The 10,995-nt window shown below is 50.6% G+C and overlaps 1 protein-coding gene across 1 annotated transcript; it reads left to right on the top strand.

The window, feature by feature from the left end:
* Positions 1 to 6: 6 nt before the first annotated feature.
* On the top strand, positions 7 to 10,477 carry LOC116969827 (adiponectin receptor protein 1-like). Its single transcript, XM_033016609.1, has 4 exons — positions 7 to 146; positions 7,483 to 7,614; positions 8,526 to 8,697; positions 10,287 to 10,477. Exons 1-4 carry the CDS (start codon positions 123 to 125, stop codon positions 10,475 to 10,477), a joined length of 519 nt encoding a protein of 172 aa, XP_032872500.1. The 5' UTR covers positions 7 to 122.
* Positions 10,478 to 10,995: the final 518 nt, after the last annotated feature.

The following is a 10,995-nucleotide window of genomic DNA, read 5'->3' on the forward strand; positions in this document are numbered from 1 at the left end:
GGGTTGAGGGCAGCTTCAAAGACAGAGGCTGGAGTGACTGTAGCGGGCAGCGGAGGAGGAGGAGGCGTCTGGGGATCAACACCTAACCTGGAGGAGTCACAGAGAGTGATGAAGGAGGCCAGATGATCCATCGGCCACTGAGGAATGTGAGATTCAGTTAGTTTAGATCAATATCGTCCCGTGTACCGAGGTACAGTGAAAGCCTTTCATGTTGCCTGCGATCCAGTCAGCGGAAAGGCTGTCGAACCGTCCACTGTGTATAAAGGGGAGAATATTGAGTGAAAGATAGATAAAGGGGAGAATATTGAGTGCAAGGTAGACAGAAACGCTGGAGAAACTCAGCGGGTGAGGCAGCATTGATGGAACGAAGGAAATAGGTGACGTTTCTGGTCGAGACCCTTCTTCAGACCCGTCTGAAAATGACTCCGAATATAGGAGAAAAGATGTCCTTCTGCAGTTGTACAGAGCCCTAGTGAGACCACACCTGGAGTATTGTGTGCAGTTTTGGCCCCCTAATTTGAGGAAGGACATTCTTGCTATAGGGGAGGTTTCACGACCCATGACCCGTACTGTTGCTACGCTACTACATGTGGAGTACACGCGATGAACTGCAGGTCGGCACTGACCATTGTTTCCAGCGTAGCGGGCCCGTTAAAACCCGCTGAAATTGTCAATTTTTGAGCTGTAAATAATGATGGAAATCGGGATAAGCGGGAGAGACATTTAGCTACTTCAGAATTCCAAACGTGAGGAGAAATGACGGTAGATAGAAACGAGAGCTGAAGGGACAACAACAGCCAGAGTGCTTGGCGAACATTGGCCGTTTGCTCACTGCATTTCATCAACTAAGGCATTATTTGTGTTTTTTCTTGATTCCTTTGGCATCTGAAACGTCTCAGAAGTGATAAATCTGGCTGTATTTTTTTTAAATCGCCCGTGGTTCTCAAGTGGGTTTTTACATACAAAATGAAAACGCCTCTGAAGAAAAATTTACAGCCAAATTTATCACTTCTGAGACTTTTTAGATACCAAAGAAATCAAGAAAAAACACAAATAATGCCTTACTGTTGATGAAATGCAGTGAGCAAACACGATAATTCCCAATATTTACAATTCCGATATCTGCACGGCCAATGTTTACCAAGCACTTTAGCTGCTGTTGTCCCTTCAGCTCTCGCTTCTCTATACCTTCATTTCGCTTCACTTTTGGAATTCTAAAGTCTCTCACACTTACCCCGACTCCCACAAATTTTTTCAGCGCAAAAATGCAACATTTTGGCGGTTTTTAACAGGCAGGAAAGTACGCGTTTCTTGCATTAATAACATATACCGGAAGTGACGGATGTCTTCCAGATGGATTGAGCGGCTCCGTGCGTCAAGCCCTATGACCCAGTGACCTTACGTGTAACCCCCCTATTGAGGGAGCCCAGCGTAGGTTCACCAGGTTAATTCCCGGGATGGCGGGATTGTCATATGCTGAGAGAATGGAGCTGATGGTAAAAGGTACGGGAGCCTGAAATCTGTAAATACCTGGAATAGCTGCTTCCCTATAGCCATCAGGCTATTAAACTCAACCTCAAACAAACCCTGAACTATAACAGCCTATTGCACTTTATCTGTGTATTTATGAGTGTATATATATATTGATTGGTATATGGTCACACTAATCTGATCTGTATTTATGCATATGTTAGCATTCATAGCAAAAGGATTTGAGTCTAGGAGCAGGGAGGTTCTACTGCAGTTGTACAGGATCTTGGTGAGACCACACCTGGAGTATTGCGTACAGTTTTGGTCTCCTGATCTGAGGAAAGACATTCTTGCCATAGAGGGAGTACAGAGAAGGTTCACCAGACTGATTCCTGGGATGGCAGGACTTTCATATGAAGAAAGACTGGATAGACTCGGCTTGTACTCGCTGGAATTTAGAAGATTGAGGGGGGGATCTTATAGAAACTTACAAAATTCTTAAGGGGTTGGACAGGCTAGATGCAGGAAGATTGTTCCCGATGTTGGGGAAGTCCAGCACAAGGGGTCACACAGTTTAAGGCTAAAGGGGAAATCTTTTAGGACCGAGATTTTTTTTCACACACAGAGAGTGGTGAATCTGTGGAATTCTCTGAGGCCACACAGTTCATTGGCTATATTTAAGAGGGAGTTAGATGTGGCACTTGTGGCTAAAGAGATCAGGGGGTATGGAGAGAAGGCAGGTACAGGATACTGAGTTGGATGATCAGCCATGATCATATTGAATGGCGGTGTAGGCTCGAAGGGCCGAATGGCCTCTACTCCTGCACCTATTTTCTATGTTTCTATGCCTAAAATACTCTGTTGTGCTGAAGCAAAGCAAGAATTTCATTGTCCTATCTGGGACACACGACAATAAATTCTCTTGACTTGACTCCACAGATGTGACTGTGGTGTTGTTGATAGTGAGTGGGGTGAGATCTCCTAAAGTCTACAATCAATTCCACCGTCTTCAGAGCATTGAGCTCCAGGTTGTTGCGATGGCACCAGGACGCCAGATTCCTCCCCATCCTGGATCAGTCCAGTCAGGGTTGTGTCGTCCGCAAACTTGAGATTAAAATGCTGGAGAAACTCAGCGGGTGCAGCAGCATCTATGGAGCAAAGGAAATAGGCAACGTTTCGGGTCGAGTTTAAAATGGGTCGACTTCCCGCCAAAACCCCGGCCGGGGGATTTGTCAATGAGATGGCCTCCGGCCAATGGCAGCCCGGCCCGCTGACATCACCCACCGCTGTCACCTCCCCCATTGGTCCAGGCGGCCGTCGCTCAACGGCGGTCCCGCCCCTCATTGTTGCTTTGGGTTCTGATTGGCCGAAGGGCCCCGGCCCCGCCCCCCTGCCCTGCGCTGTTTGGTGGAGGCGGCCGCCAATCATGCGCTTGTTCCGCCCACCCCTCTCGACCGGAAGACGTTCGGCGCGGAAGTCCCGCCCTCGGAGCAAAGACCGGCGCTCATTGGCCCGCGGAACGCAAGTCCCGCCCTCCGGTTCCAGACCGGGGCCGGTTCCCCAGGTGATTGACGGCCCCGCCAGTCAATGGACAGCGAGATCCATTGAATGGCGAATGGTGCAGGCTCGAAGGGCCGAATGGCCTCTACTCCTGCACCTATTGTCTATGTTTCTATGATACAGCGTGGATACAGGGTCTACAGCCCAACATGCACCATCTACACTAGTCACAGAGTGATACAGTGTGGAAACAGGCCCTTCAGCCCAACTTGCCCACACTAGCCCAACTTGCCCCATCTACACTAGTCACAGAGTGATACAGTGTGGAAACAGGCCCTTCAGCCCAACATGCCCACACTAGCCCAACATGCCCCATCTACACTAGTCACAGAGTGATACAGTGTGGAAACAGGCCCTTCAGCCCAACTTGCCCACACTAGCCCAACATGCCCCATCTACACTAGTCACAGAGTGATACAGTGTGGAAACAGGCCCTTCCTTCAGCTCAACTTGCCCACACCGCCCAACATGCCCCATCTACACTAGTCACAGTGTGCAGTGTGGAAACAGGCCCTTCCTTCAGCCCAACTTGCCCACACCGCCCAACATGCCCCATCTACACTAGTCACAGTGTGCAGTGTGGAAACAGGCCCTTCAGCCCAACATGCCCACACCGCCCAACATGCCCCATCTACACTAGTCACAGTGTGCAGTGTGGAAACAGGCCCTTCCTTCAGCCCAACTTGCCCACACCGACCAACATGCCCCATCTACACTAGTCCCACCTGCCTGCGCTTGGTCCATATCCCTCCAAACCTGTCCTATCCATGTACCTGTCTAACTGTTTCTTAAACGTTGGGGTAGTCCCAGCCTCAACCAGCTCCTCCAGCAGATCGTTCCATACATCCACCACCCTCTGTGTGGAAAGGTTACCCCTCGGATTCCTATTAAATCTTTTCCCCTTCATCTTAAACCTGTGTCCTCTGGTCCTCGATTCCCCTACTCTGGGCAAGAGACTCTGTGCGTCTACCCGATCTATTCCTCTCATGATTTTATACTTTATATTTTATATGAAGTGCGGTGACTGTGAGATCGACCATCTAACACTTGTACTTTGTACAATTGAGCCTCGTAGAGCAGAACTGTAACTGCCAACAATCAAAGCTTGTCTGAAGAAGGGTCTCGACCCAAAACGTCACCTATCCGTGTTCTCCACAGATGCTGCCTGACCCGCTGAGTTACTCCAGCACTCTGTGAAACATCACCTATCCATGTTCTCCACAGATGCTGCCTGACCCGCTGAGTTACTCCAGCACTCTGTGAAACGTCACCTATCCATGTTCTCCACAGATGCTGCCTGACCCGCTGAGTTACTCCAGCACTCTGTGAAACGTCACCTATCCATGTTCTCCACAGATGCTGCCTGACCGCTGAGTTACTCCAGCACTCTGTGAAACGTCACCTATCCATGTTCTCCACAGATGCTGCCTGACCCGCTGAGTTACTCCAGCACTCTGTGAAATGTCACCTATCCATGTTCTCCACAGATGCTGCCTGACCCGCTGAGTTACTCCAGCTTTTTGAGTCTATCTTCTGGGCAAGAGACTACCCGATCTATTCCCCTCATGATTTTATACACCTCCATAAGATCACCCCTCATCCTGCACTCCATGGAATAGAGACCCAGCCTACACAACCTCTCCCTGTAGCTCACACCCTCTAGTCCTGGCAACATCCTCGTAAATCTTCTCTGAACCCTTTCCAGCTTGACGACATCTTTCCTATAACACGGTGCCCAGAACTGAACACAAGACACTAAATATTCACAATATTCGGGTCTGAAGAAGGGTCTCGACCCGAAAGGTCACCTATTCCTTCGCTCCATAGATGCTGCCTCACCCGCTGAGTTTCTCCAGCATTTTTGTCTACTTACAATAAATGTGGCCTCACCAACCTCTTATACAACTGCAACATGGCCTCCAAACTTCTAGACGCAGAAGGTTTTGTGTAAGATGGAACTGCAGATGCTGTTTTTAAACCGAAGATAGACACAACAAGCTGGAGTAACTCAGCAGGGCAGGCAGCATCTCTGGAGAGAAGGAATGGGTGACGTTTCAGGCCGAGCCCCTTCTTCAGACTAGTTAAGGAAAAGGGAAACAAGAGATATAGACGATGATGTAGAGAGATAAAGAACAATGAATGAAAGATGAGTAACAATGAGAAAGGAAACAGGCCATTGTTAGCTGTTTGTTGGGTGAAAACGAGAAGCTGGTACGACTTGGGTGGGGGAGAGATGGAGACAGAGAGGATGCCGGGGTTACCTGAAGTTAGAGAAATCAATATACATACCGCTGGGGTGTAAACTGCCCAAGGGAAATATTCAACGCTGTTCCTACAATTTGCGCTGGGTTTTACTCTGACAATGGAGGAGGCCCAGGACACAGAGGTCAGTGTGGGAATGGGAGGGGGAGTTAAGGTGTTGAGCAACCGGGAGATCAGGTAGGTCCTGGTGTCAAACTGCAGGGGACACGGGTTCAAGGTGAAGGGGAAAAGATTTAATAGGAATCTGAGGGGTAACTTTTCCACACAGAGGGTGGTGGGTGTATGGAACGAGCTGCCGGAGGAGGTAGTTGAGGCTGGGACTATCCCAACGTTTAAGAAACAGTTAGACAGGTACATGGATAGGACAGGTTTGGAGGGATATGGGCCAAACGCAGGCAGCTGGGACTGGCGTAGATGGGGCATGTTGGGCGGTGTGGGCAAGTTGGGTTGAAGGGCCTGTATCCACGCTGTATCACTCTATGACTAGTGTAGCTGGGGCATGTTGGGCTAGTGTGGGCATGTTAGGCTGTAGATCCTATATCCACACTGTATCACTCTGTGACTAGTGTAGATGGGGCATGTTGGGCTAGTGTGGGCAAGTTGGGCTGAAGACCCTGTATCCACGCTGTATCACTCTATGACTAGTGTAGATGGGGCATGTTGGGCTAGTGTGGGCAAGTTGGGCTAGTGTGGGCAAGTTGGGCTGTAGATCCTGTATCCACACTGTATCACGATGACTAGTGTAGATGGGGCATGTTGGGCAGTGTGGGCATGTTGGGCTGTAGTTCCTATATCCACACTGTATCACTATGACTAGTGTAGATGGGGCATGGTGGGCAAGTTGGGCTGTAGATCCTATATCCACACTGTATCACTCTGTGACTAGTGTAGATGGGGCATGTTGGGCAGTGTGGGCATGTTGGGCAGTGTGGGCATGTTGGGCTGTAGATCCTATATCCACACTGTATCACTATGACTAGTGTAGATGGGGCATGTTGGGCTAGTGTGGGCAAGTTGGGCTGAAGACCCTGAATCCACGCTGTATCACTCTATGACTAGTGTAGATGGGGCATGTTGGGCAGTGTGGGCATGTTGGGCTGTAGTTCCTATATCCACACTGTATCACTATGACTAGTGTAGATGGGGCATGTTGGGCTAGTGTGGGCAAGTTGGGCTGAAGACCCTGTATCCACGCTGTATCACTCTATGACTAGTGTAGATGGGGCATGTTGGGCTAGTGTGGGCATGTTGGGCAGTGTGGGCATGTTGGGCTGTAGATCCTGTATCCACACTGTATCACTATGACTAGTGTAGATGGGGCATGTTGGGCAGTGTGGGCATGTTGGGCTGTAGTTCCTATATCCACACTGTATCACTATGACTAGTGTAGATGGGGCATGGTGGGCAAGTTGGGCTGTAGATCCTATATCCACACTGTATCACTCTATGACTAGTGTAGCTGGGGCATGTTGGGCGGTGCGGGCATGTTGGGCGGTGTGGGCATGTTGGGCTGTAGACCCTGTATCCACTCTGAATCACTCTATGACTAGTGTAGCTGGGGCATGTTGGGTGGTGCGGGCATGTTGAGCGGTGTGGGCATGTTGGGCTGTAGACCCTGTATCCACTCTGAATCACTCTATGACTAGTGTAGCTGGGGCATGTTGGGCTGTAGACCCTATATCCACACTGTATCACTCTATGACTAGTGTAGATGGGGCATGTTGGGCGGTGTGGGCATGTTGGGCGGTGTGGGCATGTTGGGCTGTAGATCCTATATCCACACTGTATCACTCTATGACTAGTGTAGCTGGGGCATGTTGGACGGTGTGGGCATGTTGGCGGTGTGGGCATGTTGGGCTGTAGACCTGTATCCACTCTGAATCACACTATGACTAGTGTAGCTGGGGCATGTTGGGCTGTAGACCCTGTATCCACTCTGTATCACTCTATGACTAGTGTAGCTGGGGCATGTTGGGCTGTAGACCTGTATCCACACTGTATCACACTATGACTAGTGTAGCTGGGGCATGTTGGGTGGTGCGGGCATGTTGGACGGTGTGGGCATGTTGGGCTGTAGACCCTGTTTCCACTCTGAATCACTCTATGACTAGTGTAGCTGGGGCATGTGGGGCTGTAGACCCTGTATCCACACTGTATCACTCTATCACTAACGTTGCCTCATTTCCACAGGAAGGTATGGTCAACATGGATGATCTAACGGTGCTGGAGGAGGAAGAAGAGAGTGCGGACCACCTGCGTGTCCTGACACTGCCCCTGCACGCTCACCATGCCATTGCCAAGATGGAGGAGTTTGTCTTTAAGGTAAGCCTGCCTCAGCCCTTTAATTCTGAGGCTGCGCCCTCTAGTCCTAGACTCTCCCACTAGTGGAAACATCCTCTCCCCATCCACTCCATCTGGCCGCTCACTATCCTGGTCCTAGACTCTCTCACTAACATGAGGTGCTGTTCCTCTAGTTCAGTTTGATTCAACCTCCAGTTTAAATTCCATTTGGAATATTTTGGAGGACCAAGAACCAAGATTCCTTTGTTACCTCACAGCTGACTGAAATGATGGTGGGGGGGGCGGGGGGGTGCGGGGAGGAGATGGTGTGGGTGGAGGGTGACATGGATCCCACTGGCATGCTATGGTGCTGGCTGTCATAGGTTGGTACCCGGCCATTTGACTCCCCTGGTGCTTCTAAGAAAACATTTTTCACACAGAGAGCGGCGAATCTGTGGAATTCTCTGCCACAGAAGGTAGTTGAGGCCACAGTTCATTGGCTATATTTAAGAGGGAGTTAGATGTGGCCCTTGTGGCTAAAGGGATCAGGGGGTATGGAGAGAAGGCAGGTACAGGATACTGAGTTGGATGATCAGCCATGATCATATTGAATGGCGGTGCAGGCTCGAAGGGCCGAATGGCCTCTACTCCTGCACCTAGTTTCTATGTTTCTATGTTTCTATGTTTCTCTCTCCCCCCTCTCTCTCTCTCCACCCTCTCTCTTTCTCTACCCTTCTCTCTCCCTCCCTCTCCCCCTCTCTCCCCCTTTCTCTCCCCCTTTCTCTACCCTCTCTCTCTTCCCCCTCTCTTTCTCTTCCCCCTCTCTCTTTCTCTACCCCTCTCTCTCCCCTCTCTCTACCACTCTCCCCCTCTCTCTCTTCCCCCCTCTCCCTTTCTCTCCACTCTCTCTCTCTCTCCCCCCCCCTCTCTCCCCCCTCTCTCTCCCCCGCTAGGTGTGGGAGGGCCGCTGGAGGGTGATTCCACACGAGGTGCTGCCCGACTGGCTGAAGGACAACGACTTCCTCCTGCATGGACACCGGCCGCCCATGCCCTCGTTCCGTGCTTGTTTCTACAGCATCTTCCGCCTGCACACCGAGACCGGCAACATCTGGACACATCTGTTGGGTAACCCCCCCCCCTCCCTGTGATTCGATGGGCCGAAGAGCCTGTATCTCTAAACTAAACAAAACTAAACTCAGCGGGTCAGGCAGCATCTGTCCAGAGGAATGGGTGGCTTTTCTGGTTGAGACCTTCAGAAAGGTCATAGGGGGTAGGAGCAGAATCAGGCCATTCGACCCATCGAGTCTACTGCTCCATTCAATCATGGCTGATCTATCTCTCTCTCCTAACCCCATTCTCCTGCCTTCTCCCCATAACCCCTGACACCCGCACTAATCAACAATCTATCTATCTCGGCCTTAAATATAAATATCCACTGACTTGTGGCCTCCACCGCCGTCTGTGGCAACGAGTCCCACAGATTCACCACCCTCTGGCTAAAGAAATTCCTCCTCATCTCCTTCCCTAAAGGAAATGTTTAAGAATGTTCCACAGATTCACAACTGTGTGGATAAGGGGTCATAGTTTAAGGATAAGGGGGAAACCCTTTAAGACCGAGATGAGAAAAACATTTTTCACACAGAGAGTGGTGAATCTCTGGAATTCTCTGCCACAGAAGGTAGTTGAGGCCACAGTTCATTGGCTATATTTAAGAGGGAGTTAGATGTGGCCCTTGTGGCTAAAGGGATCAGGGGGTATGGAGAGAAGGCAGGTACAGGATACTGAGTTGGGTGATCAGCCATAATAATAATAATAATAATAATACATTTTATTTATGGGCGCCTTTCAAGAGTCTCAAGGACACCTTACAAAAATTTAGCAGGTAGAGGAAAAACATGTAAGGGGAATGAAATAAATAGTAGAGACATGACTAGTACACAAAGTAAAGACAGAATGTAATACAAAACACAATATGAGGTAATTAATGCACAGATGAAAAGGGAGGGGGACGTGGGGCTAAGGATAGGCAGAGGTGAAGAGATGGGTCTTGAGGCGGGACTGGAAGATGGTGAGGGACACGGAATTGCGGATCAGTTGGGGGAGGGAGTTCCAGAGCCTGGGAGCTGCCCTGGAGAAGGCTCTGTCCCCAAAACTGCGGAGGTTGGACTTGTGGATGGAGAGGAGACCGGCTGATGTGGATCTGAGGGACCGTGAGGGTTGGTAGGGGGAGAGGAGGTCAGTGAGATATGGGGGGGGGGCCAGATGGTGGAGGGCTTTGTAGGTGAGGATCAGGATTTTGTAGGTGATCTGGTGGGAGATGGGAAGCCAGTGAAGTTGTTTGAGGACTGGAGTGATGTGATGCCAGGATTTGGTGTGGGTGATGAGTCGGGCGGCTGCCATGATCATATTGAATGGCGGTGCAGGCTCGAAGGGCCGAATGGCCTACTCCTGCACCTATTTTCTATGTTTCTATAAGTTTTTCCTCATCTCAGTCCTAAATGGCCGACCCCTTATTCTTAAACTGTGTGTGTGGCCCCTGGTTCTAGACTCCCCCAACATCGGGAACATTTTTCCTGCCTCTAGCGTGTCCAATCCCTGAAGAATTGTATATATTCTAGAAGATATCCTCTCATCCTTCTAAATTCCACTGAGTACAAGCCCAGTCGCTCCATTTGTTCATTGTATGTGTGAGTAACTCGGCCCCCTGTCTCTAGGCTTTGTCTTCTTCCTCGTGTTCGGGGTGGGCTACATGCTGCGGCCCAACATCAACTTTGTGGCCCCTGTGCAGGAGAAGGTGGTGTTCGGCATGTTCTTCCTTGGAGCCATCCTCTGCCTCTGCTTCTCCTGGCTTTTCCACACCGTCTACTGCCACTCCGAGAAAGTCTCACGCACCTTCTCCAAGTAAGTCGGCCCGCCCCACACGGTCCCGTCCCGGGAGAGGGAGAGAGGGAGAGAGAGAGAGAATGAGAGGGAGAGAGGGGAGAATGTGGGTGAGAATGAGCAAGGATAAGAGGGGGAGAGAGAGAATCAAAGGTCGGTTTATTGTCAGTATGGCCACACATCCAGACTATAAACCAGCACCAAGACACAACGACATCACCGCCCCCCCCCGCAGTGGGTTCCCATCTCCGCACACTCACTGTGATGGAAGTCTCATCTTCTTCCCTCTTTATTCTCCTGCGGTCGGGGCGGTGGAAGCCCCCGCAGCCGGCGGTGGAAGGGTAACAGAGGGAGAGAATGTGAGGGGGAGGGAGGGAGAGAATGTGTGAGTGTTAGAGAGAAAGTTAGAGAGAGCGAAATGGAGAAAGAGGAAGAATGTGAGGGTCCCCCTCCCATGTCTACGCCGCCCCCCCCCCACCCCCCGTCTCTGTTGCCCCTGTGTCTCACCCTCTCTCTGTGCCCCTGTGTCTCACCCTCTCTCTC

This window comes from Amblyraja radiata, unplaced genomic scaffold (assembly GCF_010909765.2).
Source record: "Amblyraja radiata isolate CabotCenter1 unplaced genomic scaffold, sAmbRad1.1.pri scaffold_1297_ctg1, whole genome shotgun sequence".
Lineage (NCBI taxonomy): Eukaryota > Metazoa > Chordata > Chondrichthyes > Rajiformes > Rajidae > Amblyraja > Amblyraja radiata.